The following is a 26,433-nucleotide window of genomic DNA, read 5'->3' as shown; positions in this document are numbered from 1 at the left end:
CTGTCATTGGAGCAATTTCGAGTTCACAGGATGCACGATGCACTGATTTCTTTGGACTCTTAATGAATGTCTCTCATATGCATTCCACATTCACTTCACTCATGCTGGGACATCCGCTTCTGTTAGCCGGGCACAAGCAACCTGTCGTAATGAATTTGTTGTGCCTTGTTGGTGGCCTCTTACTGAGCTTGGTGCTAAACCTATGTAGAACAGCTTTAGCACACTTGTTTTTGTCAAACTCCAACACACAGAAAGCTTGCATCAAACCTGAACTTGCCATGTCATGTTTGCGAATAGTGCTGACTATCAGCAAATTACCAAACTATGCTCTGGCAGTATACATGAAAAAAAAAAAAAACAACTCTGAGGGTTTCTCTACAAAATGACATATGTATGATATCTGTACAATGTTTGGTTCTTGTGCAATAAATAATTGAAAGTGTTCCCTGACTTTATGTACACCCTGTATTGTAATTCAACTCGCTACTCAGTTTCTACGAGGGTAAGCCAATTATCATCCACAACTTAGTTATATATTTGTTTATTTTGGTAGTACTGTCATTTTATGTTGATGATATATGCTTTGTTTATTTGTTGTTATATCTTAGCAATTTTCAAGCTGCTAGGTTCTTGCTGCCGTGATGTTAATCATGGCTGCTCCACTGTCTATTTGCACCAAAGAAGAGCAATGTTCAATGATCCGTTTTTTGTGGTTGGGAGGCGTATCAGGGGGCAAAATTCCTCGAAGACTTTCGGTACAGTACGGGAACAGTGTTTTGCCACAATGAAGTGTCTACGAATGGATTGAAAAATTCCAAAATTCTCGCACAAGTGTTATGCATGATGAAGGAGCCGGACGTTCATTTACCACCACAAATGAAGAAACCATTGAGCATTCATGTGAAATGATTCTCTTAGACAGACGATTAACTATTGATGAAGCAGCACATCGTCTTCAAATTAGTGACAGTTCTGCCTACGAAGTCATCCACAACAGACTTGGGTTTCATAAAGTTTGTGCAAGATGGGTCCCAAAACAACTCACACAGTTGCATAACCAAATGCATTTGAACATCTGCAAAAAGTGGATCACTATGGAAATGAAGGGAACAACTTCTTAGACAGGAAACATGGATCCATCATTACGAGCCAGAGAGTAAATGGCAGAGTATGGAATGGAAACATCTAAATTCGCTGTGCCAGAAAAAGTTCAAGACACAACCATCTGCAGGAAAATGGTATTTTGGGAAGCACAGGATCCACTACTAGAACATTATGGGGAAAGGGGCACAACAATAAACAGTGTACGTTACAGTGAGACTTGCCCCTTCTGACTGTCATTTGTTTGGTCCATTCAAACAGGCATTAAAGGGCTGTCAATTTGAGAAGCAGTGCATTCCCTGCCTGCAGCTCAACCGAGAACCTTCTTTTATGAGGGCATCAGGAAGCTTGTACAACAATGGACCAATTGTGTTGAAATTCAAAAGGAACTATGTCGAAAAATGATGTTGTTGTAAGTTTCCTATTTGATTACAATAAAATTTCATAACTACTTTGTGGATAATAACTGACTTACCCTCATACATCAGAGGTTTTTCTAGTGGCACAATGTTGAGTAGATTGCACAGCAAACTTCCCCACTGAAGAAAAATCAAAAGCAGTCACTCAGAATCAAAAATAGGGCCCTTGCATAAATAGCCAGCAAAGGTAACCACAAATTTAAGGAAGCACTCAAGGTATTCTACGCTTATCTTTGCTGTAACTTCAGTTACCTGCCTTACATGACCTGAAAAGTGTTCTTCCTTTGGCGTTTTGTGGATCTGTTTATTCACTATACATGGGAAACCAAAATACCTGTTTGTGATTCAGCATGTTGCTCCCTTGAACAATTTTTAAAGTTTTTTTTGTGGTTCTCAATGTTTTATGTAACCTTTTACATAATCTTGAGATTCTCATGTGGCAATTTTTACAAAAAAAAAAAAAATAAATAAAAAATAAAAAAAAATAAAAAAGTCATTGAGAAGTCTTTCTTCCATACTCTAGTACTATGATTTAGCTGACTATGAAAACAAAAGTTGACTTTAATGTGTCACTTGCAAATGCAGTGGCTGAATACTTCTCCTTGTTTTTGTTGATCACTTGAACTTCAGTATAGACAATTTTCAGATAACATATTTGTTCTCGAGGGGTAAGGTATTTAGGAAATACAAAGTGATGTTCATTTATGAGGCATGGGTGTAATTTAACAACAGTATGAAGTAGTATTATGAAAAGGATATTTGCTACTCACCATATAGTAAAAATGCTGAGTTGCAGATGGGCATTTCTGGCAGTCCTTTTGTTGTGCCTATCTGCAACTCTGCTACATGGCGAGTAGCAACTACCCCTTTCATAATATTGTTACATTCCCTCCTGGATTTTCCATTGTTTGATAATATGAAATAGAGTAGATGGTTATTCATCGCTCAGAGGAGATAGCGAGTGGCAGACAGGCACTTTGAAAGAAGACCACTAGGTATTCTGAGCTATCATTCCAAGTCCTTAGTTAGCTGTGGACAAGACAAAGAAGACAATATGTAAGCACACCCCCCCCCCCCCCCCCCCCTACACACACCACACACATACTAATTGCTAGTGACCATAGTTTTGTAAGATGCAGAGTAAAAGTGGATAAAATTCAAGAAAGACACAGACTCATCAGGGAGGAAGTCAGAAATATGTGTTATAAGACTATTTGGGGTGAGGGGATAATCATCACCACCATTTACTGCTGGATAAAGGCCTCCTCTAAACTTTTCACAGTTTTCAGCTATTATGATCCATGTTTTTCAATATCATCTACCTAACATCCATTAGGTCATCATATCGATCTTTTCTTATCTCTGGGAAGTCAGCAGATAAGTTCCTTGGTCCATGTACCACTCATTCACCTCACTGTGTTGCTATCCCACACCCTTCCCCCTCCATTTCCTTTTCTTTTTTTTTTATTTTGCAGTAGTAATTAATTATGTCTTAAAAACAGATGATTCTGTTACTTCATTGTTTGTTTGTAACAGTTTCTTTTCAATATATACATTATTGTAGTCTTGTTTTAAGTGATTATTCAGGCTTACTTTCCAACTTCCTTTATTAAATTCTTCCATTTGTTGTTGGTATGTAGCTGCACTACAGGCAAACAGTACAATTTCGTCAGCAAAATGAAGGTGGTTAACAACATGATTCAGTGACATATAATTTGTCTTTATTTTCCCAGATCAAGGATCTAAACAGTTCCTCTAGGACTGCTGAGAGTAAAATATAGTGTATACTCAGCATATTTTCTTCATTTTCTTGCTGAATTGCTCTGTTTCTCATTTACCCTGCTCAAAAGAATTAGGGAAACATGACTTTCAGCATCATCCATACTCCACTGAGCAATAATTGAGGATTGGGTTGTTACCAAATTATACCTTTATCTTTCATAAATGACATAAACAACAAATCTTCATTATATCCTTATTTATTTACATAGCAGTTACTGAAATGTTGGACTGGTGTTGAAAACAAAGTTGCAACAATCATTCCTCCTGCCATACTAGGAGCTTGTTATTGAACTTAAAGAACTTCAATAATGGGTATGTGCTCTGTGAACTTTTATCACTGCCAGACACTTACATGGAATGCTCTAAATAAATTTACAGAGGTCACTCTGTGGTATACATTCCCATTCTTCAGTGAGAGCCCTTTAGGTTTCTTGAAGAGTCCATGGTGAAACAGGTCAACCATGAATTTGGCCTACACATGTTTAATGGGGTTTGGGTCAGGACTCACCATTCGCCACTCCATTACTTCGATGTCCAGACTTCAGAAGAGGTCCCTGGTGACACCTGGCACATGGGCCCTGGCGTTATCATGCTGGAAGGAATTCAAGGTCACCACTGTATGCAACAGTCACCACATGGTCCAACAGGATCTGTTCAGTGAACTGTCTTATAGTGAGGCAACAATGAATAACAAGATCCGTATGGCTGTCAACACTGAGCCTTCCCCATACCATCACAGAACCTTGGCAGAATCTGTTGATTTCCTGGACAAACTTTGGCAGGTACCACCGCTCACTATGCTGTCTCCACACATGTTCATGGCCATCACCTGGCATCAGAGAAATTCTGCACTTGTGTACGAATAACATGTTTCACCAGTGACAATGTTGCCAGTTGACATGGGAACTGAAGGCAAGCTGTGAGACATTATCATGTCAAGTAGGGTACTTGAAAAGAACATCTGGATCATAAAGTCCTTTCTCATAACCTGTACCTCAGCAGCTCCAGTGGTCCTTCTGAGATCATATTGCAGTGCACTGATGGTAACTGTGTTAACAGTGCATTGCAGAGATGGCTAGATATTGATCTTCATCAAAGGTTGTAATGCATCAGCAACCTTGTCCAGCTTGTCTTGTGTACTGATCTGTCTCCCTGCAGTGTGTCCACAACCTATGGATGACAGATGGAGAAACATTGGCATCTGCAGCAGCACAATGGAAAGTCCATCCTTGCATCAAATAGACTACCCTTGCAACTTGCACTGCATTGAGTGTTGCATTGCACATGCTTGGTTGAATACAATGTCTAGAAATGACAACTGCCATCTGTGTACCTCCCTAGAGAATGTGGGACACCAGTATTCATGTCCTCCTGAGGGGTCACCTGATACTGTAATACATAACACAGCTGATAGATGGCTAATGACTAGTTGTTGTAAACACTGAAAGTGACTGCCTCGAGCTATGAAGTAAGACCACAGGTACTGTCTATCAAAATAGATTCAACATAATTGGGATTCATACAAATTTTCCCTGGTTCTTTTGAGCAGTGTATTTTCATTGTATCTTCTTGTATCCTACTGAAAACATTTAAGAATAATCTTGTGTAATACAACATGTTCTGTATGTTCATATTACTGTTGCCTGAAATTCTCAGCTCCTCTTTAATAGCTGCCTCATTCCATTTGCAATGTTCTTTTCTTCTGTTCTCTTCATACCCACAACATAATTTGCTTTTTACTAAATGATTGCCCTCTTCTTATTTCCTATGATACTGGACTTTATTAATCTAGTCTTGCAAATTCTATTAGCATATGTCCTCTATCGTTTCTGTTATCATAACCATAATTTCACACTGAGGAGTTTTACTTTACTTTTACTTGAAAACGCCATTTCCACTATCAAGTAAGGTTTTCTGTGTATTATCAGTTTTATTTACTCTTTTTAGAGATCTTTCCATCTTTAAATTAAGTCTACACAAATATTTCCTCCCTGCTATGTTCCTAACAAGGGAAACACCCCTCAGATTTAGTGGTAAGATGGCCCCAGTGGATGGCCCATCAAAAACTGAACACAGATCAAGCAGAAATCAGGAAGAAAGTGTACAGAACTGTGAAAAAAAGGCCAACATAGAAACAGTGAATGGTCAAAGAGCAACAAGTGCATTAAAGAACAGATTTTTTTTTCTTTTTTTTATGAGTTGCCACAAAAATAAGTTAGCATCACAAGTAAATGTGATGAATAGTGCAAGCAGGCAAGATACCATACTGATGTCTCACAGAAATGAAAACAACAAATAAACAAGTGTGAACTAAGTTACAACAAAGGAATTCAAGAGTCGAGACTTCCATAATGGAATGCAACTTCAAAAACGTTAAAAACATATGTTTTGACAGAGCACAGAGAAACTGTGTGATTGTAAAAGTCTTGTGTTCATTTGTTACAGTTTACATGACAAACGATTACGTAGTCATCATTTCCTTGTGAGTGATCACATTCACATCCACATGAACACCTATATCTGGCAAAGAAACATATCTCACTCACTTACCAGTCACAAAAATTAGGTGCGAGAGATTCCTATCATATGACACACACATACTGTCACTAATGTTGGGTATGACACACCAGATGTATTTTCCAGTGGAGGATTCAGCTGACTTGTCACCTGGTCATCAAACGTTTGCGGTTCCCACTTGAAAGCCACTTCCATTCAGCTGTTAATAGAGTAATTGTCCAGAATCAACCATCATTATAGGTCTCTACCTTAAGCCTCGCTGTTGCAAGTGGACTTTACCCCCATGACAACAGTCAAGATGGCGCCGTTAGAAGAGTGTTGTAACACATATCAGTCCTCAAAAAAGGTTAAATTAAATAGTTCATCATGTAGGGAATGTTCGAAACGCGTCATGAAAGGCATCTTTTGTGTGAAGTGTAACTACTGGTGTCATGAAAAATGTGCGAAAGTGAATTTTAAACTCATAAAAGACAAGTTTCCATGGTCGTGTCCAATTGTTTGTGTATTGAGACGGCTGAACTCATAAGTACCGTGAACTCAAAAGAAGAAATTATTAAATTGATTCAAAGTGACATTGAAGCACTGAAAGCGGAAATTTTAGCATTGAAACAAGAAAATTCTGAACTGGTTATTGAAAGAAAATCCTGCGTATGTAGAAATCAACCCCTTACTGAACAAAGTGGCAAACATCCGCATATGTGTAATACGGCGATTAATACCACAGAGAACTCTGTCAGTGAAACAAGTGATAAGTATAAATGGAAAACAGTTTCATATAATAAGAAGGATACACGTAAAAGTGCAACGAACAAAGAAGATGACAAAAACCATTTTCTGTTAATAGGTGATTCTATATTAAAAAATGTTATTGTGCCAGACTGCAAGGTTAATGTTCTTAGGCCTAAATCTTGACAAAAGTTTAAATTGGAAGGTACACATAGATTACTTAGCAAATAAGCTGAACAACTTAGAATTTGCAATGTGTATTTTGTCAGGTGCCACAAACATGGATACCAGAAAGATAGTTTATCACTGCTACTTTGAGTCAGTTATTCGTTATGGCATAATCTTCTGGGGAAATTCAGCAAATGTCACTAGGCTCCTAATATTATAAAAGAAAGTAATTAGAAACATGTGTGTTGCAAAAAAATGGGAATCCTGTCAACCACTGTTAAAAAATTTTAAAATACTATCTATCCCCTTACTTTAAATATATGAGATGGTGTTGTTCCTATATAGAAATCAACATACACTAGACACTTTCCGTTTTGACCACAACTACAGCACTCGCCACAGAGATAACTTCAAACTTCCAACATATCGTTTAAAACTTTATGCCCAAACACCAGAGTATATGGGGTTAAAAATTTTCAATAAAATAAAAGGCAGTAATATATTTAAAATGGAAATGGGTTCACTGAAAAGATTGCTCTTTACTCTTCTCGTGGAAAAGTGTTATTATTCTGTCAATGAATTCATTGAGGACAGCTTCACAAACTGAACACAGGGATTGTATTACACTTATTATTTTATGTACATGTAACTTAGAAATGTAAAATATAATGTAAACTTTTGTATTTGTCTTAAAAAAGTGAAAAAAATTCTTTTGTAAACCTTGGCATGTCTCCTGTACATCAAATCAAATGATTTGAAAATTGTGTGTAATGAGATAAATAAACCACATAACCACATAACAGACACAAATTTTAATAAAGCGAAAGTGAAGGGAAAAAAAAAGGCACAAAAGAGATTAGAACTTGGCTCACCCAGTTGGCAGTCCAACACTGTAACCAATTAACCATGAAGCCATTTGTGAACCCAGTTGCTCTACATTGCACTCCCTATTCTTCTTGGACTGTTCACTGTTTCTTTTCTTTCTTCCTTTTTTTCTCACACAGTCTAGTACACCTGCTTCCTGTTTTCATGCTTGATCTGCATTCAGTTTCTGACGGGCTGTCCACTGGTCCACTGGATCATTTTACCACTAAATCTGAGGGAGGAAGGGGGGGGGGGGGGGGGGAGTGATGGGGAGTTTCCCTCATAAGTAGCAAAACACCAGTCCTGATTTTAAACCAGTTTTTCTTATATATTTTCCTTATAATTGTACAGATTAATGTTCCTACTCCACTTACCTATATTCTGAGTACTATAAATTTGCAATATGTTGTTACTAAATAAAAGTAATAGAGGCAGGGTAGTTTTGAGGCAATTGAATTAGCTAAACTTCAGGGTAGAAAGGTGTGGGCATAGAAGTAGTCTGGCCTGCACCACAACTTGAAGTCATTACCGCATTCTCTCAGCCCATAACCCTCAATATTTTACAACACAGGTAAAAATATCAATGTGCCAGGAACTCCCATGTATCAGTAGGACCTCTTACAAACCTATACATTGTATGCTAACCTGCCAGACCATGAAGAGTTTGGCAACACATATGGACAGTGCTAAATCTTGCCAGGGTTGTGCTCACAACAGTCTTAGCCCAGAAGTTTGTGTCTCTTAACTGCAAAGCCCAAGATAAACACGATTACATATTGCCACATGCTAGCAGGTCCCTCAAGTCTCCAGCCAATTTTGTGATTTGGCAGTCTCTCCCGTCTCTGTGTCTCCCATAACACATTTAATCCAGAGGATAGCAGACTTAGATTCACCACGTTGTCTGGGGTACAGGTTGGCAGTCATCCTATCTGAATTATTTCTCCATAAAGCAATAATAAACAAGATTGATAATTGTATGGATACTGATACCTTGTTTGAGTGAATGTCCAGATTGGGCATTAGGACATACCTTGTTGGTTCCTTTAATCGACAATAAGATGTAATAAAGGGCTTTTCCACCTCCCTCCCCGCCCCCTTCCTCCCGTTCTTATTAGACACACCTTTTGCAGAAATCTACCACACTAAATTAAGCAATAAGTTCATCATTTTAGAAAATTAAAATTCACAGAGACAAATAAAAGTGATCGTTATGTAACAAGTCTACTTGGCTATTCACAAAATATTTTGCAAGTGCAAAAAAAGAAAAAAATGCATGAGTTAGCTCTTAAATAGAAACAGCATTCTGGTACATCCATTTTCAATAAGCTACCACAAGAATTTAAAAACCTTAACAGTAAACCTCACACTTTCAAATCTGAACTGAAGGATGTCCTCATGTCTCATTCCTCCTATTGTGTCGGCAGTTCATATGTTCTCAGGAGCTTGCCATTTGCTTAGGATTCATATAAACTGTATTTTACTTATATTAATTTTTCTGGTGTTAATTTTATATATTGACTCATTCCATGACCACAGAGATTTGCTCCGCTATTGGTTCCTACAGAACTAAACATGCAAAATAAAAATAAAATAAAATGGGAGAGTTTCAAACAAATGATAATAACAATATGATATAATATGTCAAATTAAACAAAGCTATTTGTGAATGTTATTGAGATTTAATGACATCGACAAGTCTGGGTAGCATCGAACCTGTTGGAGTGTGAGAAGATCGGGAGTAGACTTGTCAGGGGGCTAGTATGACCCCCTCGCCCAAGGCATGCAGCTTCTCTAATAGGAGCAGGAGCAGATGCAGTCACACTCAGAGTGAACCTAGTTCATTTTTCACTTGGGTGCAGCAAACACCATTGATTCACTGCCCCACATCCAGGAAGGGGAAATGGAGCGGAGGAGGGGGGGGGGGGGGGGTCAAACCCACAAACCCACAGTCTGTGTCGATGGTGCTCTGTCAGGATTCTGGCACCAGCTTGTTAATAGTGATGCATGGCTCTGGGTAGTGCATCTGTGCCAGGTGAGTACCCAGTGCTGCCAATGCTGAGCCAGTGCTGCCACACATTCCTATCTCATGGCAGAGTGACAGCCATGTGATGTTGCTGACTAGCCCAGCTGCAGCTTGAGGCAAGGATAGTGTCATCCAGGGTGCTGACATCTGGTTAGCGGCACCTGGGATAATTGCCGTTAAGCAAGTTGATGGCTAAAATGGTTTTAGTTCGACCCTTGCTCATCATAGCTGAGCATGGACAGCACCATGGACCCATAGAATGACGATCGTTGATGATTGCACCAGTGGATGGCGGTAGAGTAGTAGTGCTTCTCTGAACCACACAGCAGTCATCCACTCAACAGTGGTTACAGATTCAGTGTTGGCTTATTTTTTTGCAGTCGTTCCTGATACACACCAGCATCTGTCTTGTTGACATGCAGATACCCCAGGCATTGTGTAGTTCCCATCGCAATGCTGCACAAATTTCCTGCATTTATGTAATACTGCTGGTTGCTGACAAGGTGGTCATACCAATGCACTGTGGTCATCCGTGACAGCGAAATGTTGTGCCAACAGATTACTGCAACAATGGGAATGCATCAAAATACAATGAAATTTCGAAGGATGATAACTGAAAACAATGAAACCATAAAGAAAACAAAACAGACGTTATATTGGGCATGAACCATATTTCGTCAGTTCAGATGGCAATAGCACAGTAGCTAACAACAGAAAACAAATTGTACAAGCATTCAGTATTCAGCCAGGTTTTTTTTTTTTTTTTTTTTTTTTTTCATTTGTCTAGTTTGAGAGATGAATCAAAAACACGTCATTACTAAGGAAAATAATGCCAGTCTGGATGTAATGCAGACAAAGTTGATAAAGCCATTCAAGGTATGAAGAGAATAATGATGCTCAGAGGTAATGTTTCAGTCATGACTGATAAAGCTAGTGTGAGATAAGGTAACACTTAAAGGTATTTGCAAATTTACGCTTTTAGAATATCTACATGTGAAGGCATTTCCCTAAGAATGAAACATAAGAAAGGAAACGGACAAGAAATATGAAACTATGCACCAGCCAGTCTCTCCCCCATAACATACAAAGTATTTATTACAGAGGAGAAAGAAATACTTATTTTAATCAGGCAAAGGAACAAGTTAGCTTAAGAAGTAATACAGTACATTCCGCCATTTGCATGTCATGAACAAAATTATAGAATAGACCATTTAGTATGAATTACCATTTGCTGGATTTGACATATTTTGAGACTATTTTTAGCTAAATTTCAAATAAATATGCACAGGGAGTCCTTCAGGAACAAGTAATTGTCTCATATTAGTATAACAGAGAATATAGTTGTCATTGGTACAGCTTGCATTAGACTTCATCTGGATAATGAGAGATTTGGAATTGAAGGAGGAGTCATTCCATATCAACACCATCATTTGGTATGAAAAGATGTAGTTTCAGATACTGGAAGTGAAAGAATGAAGAAGGAAATATCTGCTAGTCAATTACGACTAAACCATGGACGAATGATAGAACTTATATAAAAAATGTTTGAATATGGACATAAAAATAAAACACAAGACAAAAATAATGGGCAAACTAAGCTTGAAATAAGTCTAAAGCAGATAGTTTCTAATTAAACTGTGTTATAAGTTATGATGTATAGAACTGAGATGTACCATTTTCATGTGAAAAGCTTTTTTTTTTTTTTAATGTGTCTTCCTGATTGGACAATAAAGAGATACATGTTTGGAGAGACAGGGAAATATACATATGGATCAGGGAACAGGTGTGAATGGAAAATATACTTACCATAGTAATGAAAATGAAACTGTGGTGGGCATGGCATGTAGCCTAGTGAATGATGATAGGTGAACCAGTGAAATTCTTTGCTGGGTTCAAAGGCACAAGAAAAGATTGAGACCATAAGATGGAGTCTTTCCACATCTAATGAGCAAACACTGCAAAATAAAGTATAAATATGTGTGTCAAATTCTACTCTCTCTCTTACCACTTAACAAAACTGAACAGCATGTCAGATGTGGTATACAGTACTGCACAGCATGAAACAATTAAAAGATGATATGTCCATCAGCATTAGAGATTTAATAGAAGGTCGAGTTCCCTGATGGCAGTAATGAAAATATTCAGTGCACATTCTATGTAATTTCAATCTCTGGTAGCAGTGTTTTTCGTAGGAATAATACTGTTTCTTGTTCTCCTCTGGTATTGAACAGCCAAGGCTACCCTGTTATGATCAGTACCTCCATACTACATTAATAACTCAATTATTACATATAAGGTGTTAAAAAATGAGGGTTTTAAAGAATTTAACATGGGAAGCTAACAACTGTGTGACTCAAGCCACTACTATTTGATAAGTTGTTACCTTCACTCAGTGCTGTATTTGTAAAAAAAAAAAGGAGTTCTGCCACAGTGACTTACCAGTGTGTACTGTCACAAATCAGGCTCTACATTTACTCCATAAATTGTATATATTCTACAAGGACTTTGCATTACCTACTTAAATAATAGTTTTATTATTCTAGAAGTATATAACGCAATTTCGATGCAGTCTGTCTAAACACAGTTAAGGAATGAGGAAGCTTTGGTGTTAAATGAGAATATAATGCTTTAACATTTGTACACTTCATGAGCTAATTCATGTTGTTGTTGTTATGGTCTTCAGTCCTGATACTGGTTTGATGCAGCTCCCCATGCTACTCTATTCTGTGGAAGCTTCTTCATCTCCCAGTGCATACTGCAGCCTACATCCTTCTGAATCTGCTTAGTGTATTCATCTCTTGGTCTCCCTCTATGATTTTTACCCTCCATGCTGCCCTCCAGTACTAAATTGGTGATTCCTTGATGCCTCAGAATATGCCCTACCAACAGATCCCTTCTTCTAGTCAAGTTGTGCCACAAGCTCCTCTTCTCCCCAATTTTATTCAATACCTCCTCATTAGTTATGTGATCTATCCATCTAATCTTCAGCATTCTTCTGTAGCACCACATTTCGAAAGCTTCTATTCTCTTCTTGTCTAAACTGTTTTTCGTCCATGTTTCACTTCCATGCATGGCCACACTCCATACAAATACTTTCAGAAACGACTTCCTGACACTTAAATCAATACTCGATGTTAACAAATTTCTCTTCTTCAGAAATGCTTTCCTTGCCATTGTCAGTCTACATTTTATATCCTCTCTACTTCGACCATCATCAGTTATTTTTCTCCCCAAATAGCAAAACTCCTTTACTACTTTAAGTGTCTCATTTCCTAATCTAATTCCCTCAGCATCACCCGACTTAATTCTCCTTGATGGCTGAGGGATATTTCGCCTGTGTCATACATCTTGCTCACCAGATGTTAGAGTTTTGTCAGGACTGGCTCTCCCAAGGCTGTCAGTAGTTCTAATGGAATGTTGTCTACTCCCGGGGCCTTGTTTCAACTCAGGACTTTCAGTGCTCTGTCAAACTCTTCATGCAGTATCATATATCCCATTTCATCTTCATCTACATCCTCTTCCATTTCCCAATGAAAATACTCTTGGAAATGCTGAAATGAAACTTTTTGTTTCTATGTAGCTTGCTCTTACAAAACTGTAAAAAGTGAACTTAACAAGGCTAAGAGTAGTGTCTAAATCCAAAGAGCGACCATTTCAAACACATTAAATGCACCATGTGTGATCCATCCTTTGTGTGGTGATTGCCACACCGCCACACTCCCTCCCCCCACCCCATGCCACCCTTCCCCACCCCCCACTCCCCCCACCCCCACCCCCTCTGTGGTAGCACAGAGCTTCTGGAATGTATGGGTATTTCTATTGCACACATCAACTGGCCACGGTGTAAACTGCTGACTTTTCTGGCATTTCTTCTGGGTTTGCTTGCCTCGTTGAGAGTTTAATTTGCTCCAACTCTCCTTCTGTCTTTTCTGCAGTTGTGATCTTAGTTGCCTCTTGCTTTTCTGGAAACAATTCGCTGTCTGATGCCAGTGTATATGCAGGCTTCACCCTTTCTAGGGACACTGTCTGTTGTTTGCCATTATATTGTACCTGCATCATATGTTTGTCACATCTTATGACTGTACGGCCCTGCATACGGCGGTTGCAGAGGTGGACCTACTGCATCAGTGAACATGTGCTGAGATCTTTGTGCACAAAAAAACTTATGTCTCCTATGTTGTGTTGCTGGTGATAACCAGAGTTTGGAAATGTGGTTATGTACTTATTGCAGCAAGTATGTCAGATAATTTCCTCTCAGTTCTGATGGTACCAAAAAAATTGCACCAGCAGACATAAGGTCTCCCCCTGTACCACGTTGGCCGTTGAAGTTCCTATATCTTGTTTATGTATGGTGTGGAGATCTAACAGTACTAGTGGAATGCGGAGGTCCAGTTGTCTTCATGATGCGATAGCAGCTTTCAGTGTCCTGTGTCAGCGTTTCATCATTCCATTACTTGCTCAATGGTAGCTGGTTGTATGATGATAGCAGAACCCAAACCATTTAGCCAACTCTAGAAATAGTGTTCATTCAAACTGTTAGCCCTGGTCTGTGGTAATGTGACGGGCAGCAAAAACATACTGCCTATGATGCTAAAAAAACTTTTGCTACTGTCTCCACGGAGTTTTCAGTGATGGGTACTGCCTCTGCCTACCAAGTATAATGGTTGATTGCTGTCAGCAAGTATTGCACCCTTCTGACTCTGCCAGTGGTCATACAATATCCAAGTGAACATGGGAGAAGCAGTCAGTTGTTTCCAGAAATTCTCCCACTTGCTTATGGACATGCCTGCAACGTTAGATTGTTGACATATCACAATGATTTTTCCCATCTGCAGCAATCCTTATTAATGCTGTGCCATGTGAACCATTCCGTCAGCAGCCTAATGCTTGTGTTTGCACTAAGATGAGCTAGTGCATGAATTCTATCAAAAACAGCTTTGCGTAGTCATTCTGGTATGAAAAATCTGGCTTTGCCTTGTGACTTATCACACCACATCTTTACTTTAGTCCCAACTGGCTGTACATTTTAAATTGCAGTCCTGTCAATTCACTGCGTAAATATTCTTTTAGCTGGGCATTGGTAGTCTGTGCCGTGACCAGCTGCCCGTAATCAACTATATAGGAGATGGCTCCACCTGGTGAAAAAGAAAAACCAGCCACTATATTTTTGACCTCTCTTATAAGCCTAAATATCTGTAATGAATTGGCCAATAAATTCATGTTGCAGCTGCTGAAGGTACAAGACAACTTGCAGAAGCAAATTAAGGGTCTTGAAAACACAATAGAAATGCAATATAAGATGAGGCATGCTCACAATCACTGAGAGAAAACAATGATTCACTACACAGACAGGCCAACAAATAGGAGTTGTGAGTCAAGCCTGTAAGCGTATTGTCATATCGCTGGCTTAGTTGTGGAGTATCTTTGCGGGCAGCCGCGTCCGCAGAGTCGAGCGCAGGACACAGAACTGTTATATTGTGTAGTGTGTAGCTCTGCATGTGAGAGGCATTGTTAGTATGGAAGTTGAAGTGTTGCTACAAATGCTATTACAGTAAAGTGATAAAAGAAGTAAATGATTCAGAGGAAAGTGTGTCAAGAAGTAATTTAAAAATGTACAGTGCTGTGTATAATGTATTTGTGTATCCCCTCGTTGCGTGTTGTACTGTACTGTATCAATCATCTGCACCGTGTCCGGTCTCCAAGAATGAAGTAACGTAAATCAGTAATACTATTTACCACAAAAGAGTGCAGTCAAGTGCCAGCATCTTGTAGTGAGCGTGAGAACGTGCTTTCGGTCATCACGTTTACTAGATCATCAACAATCAACCACACCACAACGATTATGCGCACGCTCATACAACTGAGAACTGTGAACTGTAAATTTAACTTTGTGAACAGTGTTGAAATATCATTACTAGTGTCAAGGAGGACTGGTACCAAATATCCGTGTATGCGTGCATAAGAACTTTCTTGCGATCATTCGGCTTCCGCATCGTCAACAATCACCCGCGTCATGTCAGTTATGTGTACGCTCATCTGAGTGATATTGTGGACTGGTAATCATCCATTAATTGGGATAAGCACAGTGCAACCTTTCCTTTAATTGTCTCAGAATGTAGTTGTTCATACCAGACGTAGAACAGTGTTGTGTTCTGATTATGAGTGGCTCCCCTGACTCACTTGCATATTTAGATAGATAATTTCAGGCAAGCCAGCAGCAGTGTGGAGCAGAACAGTATGACCGCCACGGGATTATCAGGTACGTGGAGTGGACAGGGCACATGGTCCAGAAGTGAAAAAGCCAGTTTAAGGGTGTCCCCCCCCCCCTATTTGTACCACTGGCATGTTACAAACATAGAAAGAAAGTGCAAACTCTGCAGTTCTTGCGTGAAAAACCGGAATTATGGTTTGCGATGTTAGACCTAGCATCTGTCCAGAACTAAGTGAATGATGATGTAAAATTCATAGTAGCAGTTAACAGTTTGGAGCTAGAGCTGCTGCTATGCTTACGGACAATATATTGAAACAACTGCAAAAACAACAATATACACAGCTAAAGAAATGCTGATTGATCGGTTGTGTAAGTCAGTAGTGCAACAAGTGCAGCAAGTATTGCGCAGTGAGGAGATAAGTGACAGAACACCAGCAGAATTCCAGTGAAATTTATGAAATATCAGTGAAGAGGAGTTATCAGACACTAGTGTGGACAGTACAGCTGCCAGTTATGGTGCAAGCAGCTGTTGTTACTACAGCAGTACTGATGCAACACAATAATTCCAATTGCAGACAGAGTGTATGCAACATCAGACAAGCACATCGAGCAATTAAATTGCATGAAAGAAGGAAGAAACACATAAGAGACTGTGCCTATATGAAAAGAGTGACACACGGATATTAACAGGCAGTATGAACACCTGAAAGAACAGGAAGAAATGCTGCAGAAACACATTATTGCACTGGTAGAAGATACACAGAATGTACAGCGACAAAAAACTGAACATAAGAATCGACAATGTTATAAGAGAAGGCAGAAGATACTAGGAATATCCACTAACAAGACACTGAATGTAAGAATCAACAATATTACAAGAAGAAGCAAGCTTCAACATGTTGGCATTTTGGGGAGTGGGCCACAAACTGTACTTCTACGTGTTAATTCCCAGATGATGCCAGCAATTGGTAATAGGTGCAGCAGGCCACGGAGCTCAGCAAAAGTGCCATACTAAGGCAGTCAACAATCTAACAGAACCCTAATGAGTGAGAAACCAAGCCAGTCTACTGACATTGTCAAACAGATTGTATGTAACAGATGTTAAAACAGATTGCTACTATCTGTTTGAACATCAGCACATTACTACTAGGCACACAAAAAAGAATGTCAGACACACTTACTCAGCTCACAGCTGCAAACATTTTATCCATAGCAATGTATGGACATCACTAAATAGAACAGGACCTTGGATTTAGGAAGAAATTTATATGGAGGTTGATGCACTATCCTGGGAGTGGATTTTTATTTGTCAACAGAGGGTAGAGATAAACCTCAATGCAGCAAAGATAAAACGGGACAGTGAAGTTGCCACAGGATCTCTGGGCTGAAGAGCTGTGAGCACCTTGGGTAGTCAAGAAAAAGTATATGAAGTAAATGCAATGTTGCATAACACAGTACACCACGTTAAAACCACACCAGGAGAACGGGTCTCATGAAGGCCAAGACGACTGGCTCTCGATCATTTCACAGCAGCAAAGGTGGAGTTTGAAGATAGGCTACAAACAGGCATCATCTGCAAGTCAGATAGCCCATGGGCATCCCCATTACACCTAGTAAAGAAGAAGGGATGACACTTGGGACGCCCTGCAGGGATTACCAGGCCCTGAACAAATGCACAACCCCAGATCGAGGCTCAGTACCAAATATTAAAGATGTCACAAATGTACTAGTGGAATCCACAATATTCAGTGTAACTGATTGCAAGGAGGCATATAACCAAATACCGGTGGCGAATGAAGATGTACCAAAGACTGCTGTGGTAACTCCATTTGGATTGTTTGAATTTTTACAAATGCCTTTTGGATTAAGAAATGCTGCACAGATGTGGCAATGTTTTCTTGACGAAGTCCTTAGAGGGCTGACTTTTACCTTTGCGTACCTGGATGACATCTTGGTATTTTCCAGAATTACCACGGAGTATGAAGAACACTTCAAAGCAGTCTTTGACTGAATACACAACTATGGCATATTGGTCAACAAAGTTAAGTGTACTTTGTGTTAGATGCAGATAAATTTTCTTGGCTTTGTAATTTCAGCACCTGGCATCTGACCTTTGCAAGACAAGACTGAAATCATGAAGGGCAAAATATACCCCTGTTTGTGAGAAGTGTGGCTATTTATTTAGTAGCACAATAGAGAGAACTTGCAGAAGCATTCCAGGGATCTTCATCACAGTTGGATCAACAGGGAGGTGGCATAGAAGGATTCAGACCACCAAAGGAAGAAAAAAATCTACACTGAGAAGAGAGGATAAAGGTAATACTACTTTCATCTGGTGGTGTACTGGGTCGGCAATATATTGCCTTGTTATATAGGCAAGAGATGTAACTTCCCACTAGTGCTCATATAAGACTCACCACAAATCTTACAAAATAAACAGCAGGAAAAGAAGGAAAGATACACCCCACATGGCAATTCTGGCAAACGCAAATGAAGAATGCACCAGCAATTAAGTGCAGAAAATTGATTTGAGTCAGAATTATAAGTGCAAAGAATGGAGGACAGAGAAGTTACCCCTGGCAACTAGTGATCAACAGCAGTGCCTTATAACAAACATAACAAGAAATCAAAAATAGTAAGAGTTCTTTTGAATGAATAGTCTAAGAAACAATAGTAAACACATAATGAATGGAAAATAGAATTTACTGTCACGAATCTGAAACAGACAGAAAGAAAGAAGACAGTGGCACCAGAACATGCACCCATATTACAAGCAATGAGTGCACAGAATTTGTTCAAAACTTAACAAAACTGTTTTGACTGGATAAAGCATATGGTGGACATCAATCCAGCAGGAGTTATCAATGCACAGTGGTGAGCATTTACGCGAGTACGGGGTGCTGTGTTGTCCAGTCAATGGCAGCACGCAGCACGAGAACAGACATCAGCTTCAGTGCCAGCTTTGGTTGTTCTACAACCAGCATGCAGTTCACAGTTCTGCAGAAGGGTGAGCCATGAACATTTAAAAAGTAGAAACAGTTCTGTGAGTATAGGGTTTAATGTTAATATTGTCGACTGGTTATAAATAGTGCATTCCAATCACAAGAAAGGTGGCAATGCAAAACGAGGAGTTAAGATCGATACTAAAAGGTATAATTGAAGAACAAGCAGAGAAGGATGAGGAAGGACAGAAAGTGGAACAAGTGGAATTAATTAAGGAACAAATTATCAAATCAATAGATGACATACTAAGCCACACAACATAAGAGGTTAAAGCTAACTTAGAATCTAACCCTAATGCACACTTTTAAGATTGGCAGCCACTGCAGTGAACACTGGAGATGCAGCAGGCTTTCAACCAGGTAAAAGCCAGCTTGCAGGAAGCAGTTTTTTTAGCCCATCCTGTAAATGACACACCTTTAGCAGTAGTTGTAGATGCTAGCCAGCAAGCATTTGGTGCCACCCCCACCAGTATGTTGACAATTATTAGCAGCCCTTGATTTTTTTCTCCTGTAGGCTCATGGCATCCCAAGTCAAATGGAGTGCTCTTGACCATGAGCCACATACGAGGCAGTGTGGCACTTTCGCCAATACATCGAAGCCAGATCATTCATCATATATACGGTCCACAAACTGTGACTTTTGCCTTCAGTATGCATAAAGCCAACAGGGCTCCAAGATAATTTTGGCAACATGGATTTATTAGGCAGTTCAGTACAGATATTAGGCTCACTCTACTTCCTGATACAACACTTCTGTATGACTCTGTGCAGTCGCTGCCGCCTATGATTTTTTTTCTGCATTTTCTGGTTCATGAGTTTGTAGCGATCCTGCATGTTCATCATTTTAGACAATGAAAACATCTTGGGGGTGCTACAATGAAAGTTTTTATTTTTATGTGACACAATCTTACATAACTGTCAAAAGTGAACTTAACAAGGCTATGAGTAGCATCCAATTCCAAAGAGTCAACAGCATTGACTTCAAAGACATTAAATACATTGTGTGCAATCTATTCTTTGTGCAGTGATTCCCATGACAGTATCAAGTACCAGAGAGAGAGAGAGAGAGAGAGAGAGAGAGAGAGAGAGAGAGAGAGAGAGAACTGAGACATAAAATGGGCAGGATAAGCACAAGTGTGATATATATATATATATATAAGGTACTGTTTCCAGATTGAGAGTAGTTATAAGAAAATAAAAAAGAATCCTGTATCTCATGTCAGAAATCAATAATACTGAAAATAAAATCGAAACAATGTGGAGAGTATTTAGAATGGAAATGGAAAAGTCTAACAGGGAAGAAGATGATCTGGTAATTAAAGATAACAATCAAATTTTCCATCACACCAAACATATAGCAAGCCTTTTTAACAACACTTTCTAATAAATAAAAATGAGAAGCTCAATACAGTCAGCTCAAAGAAAACGCATCATAGTATACAAGAGAATCACTACCACAAGTGATCAATCAGTTTGAGATCACTTCAACTTACTCCTTGGGAAATAATAATTAACACACTTTACAGCAAAAATTCTCATTGTTGATAGCATTTCAAGTTAAATATGATATAGCTACTGTATTCAGCCATATGTTTAATGCATCACTTTAACAAGATATCTTTCCATGCAAATCAGACCTCTCTCTACGAAAGGTGTTAGTACAGATAACAATTGTTGGCCTGATTCACTATTAATTTCCTTCTAAAAAGTTTTGTAAAGGTGATGTGCTTAAGAATATTTGCGCATACTCTGCAAATACAGGATTCCGAGTTATTCACAATTTAGATTTCATTAGAGCCTCTCAACCATACTTACCTGTTCATTGATCTTTTAAATGCATCTAAACTAATGAACCTGACAATCCTTTGCAAATTGCTACACATGTTTGGGAATTGGATGTATGTCCTAATCTGCTTCCCCCCCCCCCCCCCACTCTCTCTCTTTGCCCATCTCCTCCTCCTAATCTCCTCCTCCTCTCCCCTGTCTCTGTCCACCAACCCCTCCCTTTCCGTCTGTCCACCTCCTCCTACTCCCTCATTATGTCCACCTTCTCCCCCTCCTCTTACCACCTCTCTCTGACCTAGAACCATGTTCATTGTTACTGCAAATTCTGATTCTGCAATAGTATTCTAATAATAAGCCAACAAGCCATAAATCCAACATTCCTGCTGTGCAATAAGCAACTATGAGGAAGAAAACAAAACAGTATGTTGTTGCGTACACAATTTTTGTTTAAAAATGTATATAATGAGAATGGTTATGTGTGGAAGAAACAGTCTGTCTGATATTTGTGAACCACCAGCATGATGCAAGTAAAAGAGCAGCAACTTATTTTCATTCAAACTACTGTTTGCAATGCCACTGAAGTTGCATTATGAAATACACTTTATTTGTGGTGACTAGGACATGTTGTCCATTATCAAACCATCATCTTCATTATAAGTATTAAAACATAATACAACCAGTACATCTGCAAATAGCCACAATTGTCCATTATGAGTAACATGTACAAAATCATGTACAACACATTATCAGTGCTTTACAGGTGTACCTTTTGTATTGTGATGAAGGCAATGGTTTGATAATGGACATCATGTCTGAAACTAGTCACTACAAATAAACAATGTTCCCCATTGCATTTGTGACAGAATTACATTTAGTAGTCTTAACCTGTCTAATATTGGCATAAATGTCCTGATATCACAGGTAGGTTAGAAAATTTAAAAATGGGAAATGGATAGGCTTAAGGTAAACATATTGGGAATTAGTGAAGTTTGGTGGCAGCAAGAGGAACAGGACTTCGTGGTCAGATAAGTACAGAGTTACAAATACAAAATCAAATAGAGATAATGCTGGAGTAGGTTTAATAATCAATAAGAAAATAGGAAAGCGGGAAGCCACTATGAACAGCGTAGTAAATGCATCATTGTAGCCAAAATAGGTCTGAAACCCAAATTCACTACAGTAGTACAAGTTGATAAGCCAGCTAGTTCAGCAGACGATGAAGGGGTTGAAGAAATATATGGTGAGTAAAAGAAATTATTCAGATAATTACGGGAGATGAAAATTTAATTGTGATGGGGAGCTGCAATTTGGTAGTAGGAAAAGGAAGAGGAGGAGAAGTAGTAGGTGAATATGGACTGGGAAAAAGAATGAAAGAGGAAGCTGCCTGGTAGAATTTGCACAGAGAATAATTTAATCATCTCAAACTCTTGGGTTAGGAATCATGAAAGAAGGTTGTATATGTGGAAAAGGCCTGGAGACACCAGAAGGCTTCACATTGATGACATAATGGTAAGATACAGATTTCAAATTGTAAGACATTTCCAGAGGCAGATGTGGACTATGACTACAATGTATTGGTTATTAAATGGAAATTGAAGCTGAAGAATTTGAAAAAAACTAGCAAAGTAAGGAGATGGGACATGAATAAGTAGAAAGAACCAGATATTGTTGAAAGTGTCAGAGGAGGCATTAGACGATGGTTGACTTGAACAGGGGAGTAGAATACTGTAGAAGATGAATAGGTAGAGATGTAGTGAAGGCAGCAGAGGGTCAAATAGGTAAAAAGACAAGGCCTGTTAGAAATCCTTGGGTAACACAGGAGATATTGAATTTAATTGATGAAAGGAGAAAATTTAAAAATGAAGCATGTGAAAGGGAACACAAATTTCTAAAAAATTAAATTGACAGGAAGTGGAAAATGGCTACACAGGAATGGGTGAATGACAAATGTAAGGATTTAGAAGCATATTTCACAACAGGAAAGGTATATACTGACAACAGGAAAATGAAAGATGCCTTTAGAGAAAAGAGAGCTCAAATGGAAAACCAGTTCTAACAAAAGAAGGAAACGCTGAAAAGTGGAAGAAATATATAGAAAGTCTATATACAAGGGCGATAAACTTAAAGATGATGTCATAGAAAGGGAAGAGGACATAGATGAAGATGAGAAGAAAGATATGATACTGCGAGAATTTTAAAGAGCATTGAAAGACCTAAGTTGAAACAACGCCCTGAGAGAAGATGACATTCGGTCAGAGCTACTGACGGCCTTGGGAGAGCCAGCCATCTCAGAATTATTCTATCTGGTGTGCAAGATGTATGACACAGGTGAAATACCCTGAGACCTCAAGAAGAATGTAATAATTGCAGCTCCAAAGAAAGCAGATGCTGACAGATGCATAAAGTTACCGTACTATCAGTTTAATAAGTCTTGATTGCAAAATACTAACACACATTCTTTACAGAAGAATGGAAAAACTGATAGAAGCCTACTTCAGTGAAGATCAGTTTGGATTCAGAGGAAAATAGGAAGACGCAAACCAAAACTGACGTTATGACTTACATTAGAATTTGGGTTAAGGAAAGCGAACCTACATTTATAGCATTTGTAGACTTAAGCTTTTGATCATGTTGACTGGAATACTGTCTTTGTAATTCTGAAGGTTGCTGGGGTAAAATATAGGGAACAAAAGGCTATTTAAAACTTGTACAGAAACCAGATGTCAGTTATGAGAGTCAAAGTACATGAAAGGGGAACAGGGGTTGAGAAGAGAATGAGACAGTGTTGTAACCCATCCCCGATGTTATCATATCTGTTTTATTTCTTTACTAAGGAGCTTTGATGTACATCTATGGAGCATGCCCCATGTCCAAGTACGTATTTGCTTTTTCAGTTTTACGTTAAAACAGATTACTTTTACTAATTCAAACTGCAGATTTGTTTAGAAGACTAATGAATTTTACCCACAATACTTCTCTAAATATCCATAATATTTACATTATTTTAGATGCGGTACACCTAGAAAAATTTATGAGGCATACATATCCAATGTACATAAATGAAATAAAATTTAATTGCATGATTCCATACCATGGTTACTTCATTTTATATATATGGCATAAAACAGTCCTATATGACATACATATTCTATCTCCAGTTATGTTTACATTAATAAAAAATTTAAAAGTGATAATACTATACAACATTTACAGCATTTGGGTATAATAATGCTGTTAAGAATTTTCCTCATTTTTCTTTTCCTTTTTCTCTCCTCCTGTCTACATTTTTCAATACTCTTCTTGTTTACTTCAATTAGTTTCATGTGAAAGAAATTCTCTGACTGAATAGAAGGAGGGTTCTAATAGTACCTGCTTGATCAAACATTTAAACTTAACTTTCTATTTGGTATTAGTGATGAGTGGTAATAAACAATTGTACAACTTTACTGCCATGTAACCACTGCTCCTCTTGCGTTGAGTTGTATTGTGCTGTGCATTTTCTAATTGCTTGCAGTTTCTTGTGTAGTGGTAGTGTATAACTTCATTTTTGTCACATTTATCTTTATGATCCCAAGCAAGGAGCAGAATTTTGTATACATACAAACTGTAGAAAGTTAGAATCTTATAATTTTTAATAAAGGTTTGTAACTGTCTCTTGTTCTTCTATTTCCTATTATTCCAATTATTCTCTTTTGTAATTTGAATATTTTATTTACATCAGTCGAGTGGCCCCAGATTTCTATACTACAGCTCATTATAGCATTGAAGTATGGAAAAAAAAACATACACAGATCATCTCCAGTTAGTAGTGGATTAATTTGTCTCAGTGCAAAAACAGGACTGCTTTCAACTACTCTTACATCTAGCTCTCGCAGTTTAGTCAGTTCATTGGTTTTCTTCTTCTGTTGTTTCTAAACAGCACTGCTTTACTTTTCTCATGGCTGAGAATTAGCCTATTCACTTTAAGCCAGTAAGTGATCATTTCAACTGTGTGATTATTTTTAGTTATGGCCTCCCGTAAGCTCGGTCTTGTGGTTATGCTTGTTGTGTCATATGCAAAGAGTACCATTTCACCTTGTGTGTTAGAAGGTAAACCATTTACATATATAAGGAAAAGGAGGGGCCCTAGAATACTGCCCTGTAGCACACCATATTCTGTGTCCTGTTGTTCTGACAGGTCTTTGGCCTGTTCATATGACACTTCCACTGGTTGTTTTCTGTTTTGCAGAAAATGACTTTTGATACCGAGGATTGTTCCTCTAATTCCATATTGGTGTAGTTTCATTATTAAAATTTCATGGTTAACAAGGCTGAAGTTTTTTTCTTTTCCCCCATCTCTAGCAAGACATTTGAAGGTGGTGTTGGAGCGCAATTCAGAATCCAGGTTATACTTTTCTACATACCTGGCTCAATAAGTTCGTCGGAAGTCAGAGGAGGGCACGAGCATGCCATGTCCTAAAGTAATATTCCTAGTAAGGGTATTGTAGAGCTCTCTCATCCTTTGTGATGTAGCGCAGCATCAAATCATTAGTGGCTTACTGTTTCAGTTCAGCCACAGATCATTACCTTATGCTCACAACCCACAGGTCGTATCTCTACTTCTTAATAATACAGAAGCTCACATGATCGGAGCTCTTGCAAATATTAACCAAATTACCAGATAGTAAGCTATTCTGAGCATCCACACTATTTTTTTTCCCTTCATTGAGTTTGGATTCCCCCCAAAGGGGGCGGGCTGGCAGCAGCTTAGTACGCTGCTCTTCAGCCTACAAAATTTGTTTTAACAAGATGAAGATAATAAATAATAAAAAAGGTGATAAAATTGGTGACATAAATGGTAAAATGGTGGAAAGTCGTGAAACTTAAAACATAAAACAAAGGGTTGATGATGCTAATAAAATACATATGAAGCAGACAGGTAAAAGAATAGACATACAATTTTAAAAAAACATGGTGACAGTCTGGTTTCTGTTCGCAACACTTTTGAAAAGACAAACAACACTGAACATTCACTTGAACACTGCACTAAAAAGTTTTCATAAATATGATATACCACAGCTGAGGGCAGATGGGGGGGAACCTGGACAGACGACGGGAAAAAAAGGGGGGAAGAAGAGGAAAAAACGAAGTGGGGGGGGGAGGAGCTGATGGAGGACAAGGACCCATAAGAGGGGTGGGCGGGGGGAGGGGGGTGCTGGGCAGACACGACTGGGAGTGGGGAAAAGCAGAGGATGGGTATTCAAAAGGACACGGCGAGGGGGGGGGGGGGGGAGGGAAGGCAGAGAGAGGTTAGGTGGAGAGAAAACAGGATGGAGGGGGGGGGGGGGGAAGAGGGAGCAAAGAGGGGGGTGAGGATCAGGGTTGATAGGAGGGATAAATGGAGGGAGAGAGGACACCATCTGGCAGGGGAAGTTGATGGAAGCCACCTTGGGAAAGGAGATGAAGGGTGTAAGAGATGGAGGGTAGGGGGAACACAACAGTAAAGGCGTGGCAGAGGGCGGGGATTAGAGAGGAGAGGAGCAACCAGGGGGTGAGGGGGATCAAGGTGGCGGGAGATGTAGAGTATGCCATCCGCACTGCTATCATTGCACGTTATATCAACCATAAACAACGCATATGTCACCAAGTTCACACTGTATTTTATCATGTAACTATCATTAATTACAGGTCACATGACATTTTTCTATTGTATTAAAAAATTACATACTCTTTTATTCAGGGGTATTTAGATTTTCGCCATCAGTTAATTAAAATAGTGTTTTATCTACACAAGATATCACCAGCTATAGCAACGCTACGTGGTATTCCCAATTGGAACTACGTGAAGTGTTTGTC

The 26,433-nt window shown here is 38.9% G+C and overlaps 1 protein-coding gene across 13 annotated transcripts in view; it reads right to left on the bottom strand.

The window, feature by feature from the left end:
• Window positions 1-26,433, bottom strand: part of LOC126272966 (uncharacterized) — an 87,360-nt gene that overhangs the window by 16,356 nt on the left and 44,571 nt on the right. For 6 of the 13 annotated variants that reach the window (XM_049976392.1, XM_049976407.1, XM_049976425.1 and 3 more), the window contains one exon: window positions 8,786-10,162. The exons of the other annotated variants lie outside the window; for them this stretch is intronic. In XM_049976392.1, the coding sequence (XP_049832349.1) occupies window positions 10,160-10,162 (3 nt within the window). In that variant the 3' untranslated portion in view covers window positions 8,786-10,159. Of the gene's footprint in view, window positions 1-8,785; window positions 10,163-26,433 lie in introns of those variants that run through there. 13 annotated transcript variants of the gene reach the window in all.

The sequence above is a fragment of the Schistocerca gregaria genome, chromosome 1, assembly GCF_023897955.1.
Source record: "Schistocerca gregaria isolate iqSchGreg1 chromosome 1, iqSchGreg1.2, whole genome shotgun sequence".
NCBI lineage: Eukaryota > Metazoa > Arthropoda > Insecta > Orthoptera > Acrididae > Schistocerca > Schistocerca gregaria.
This window is presented reverse-complemented; position numbering and strand designations above follow the sequence as displayed.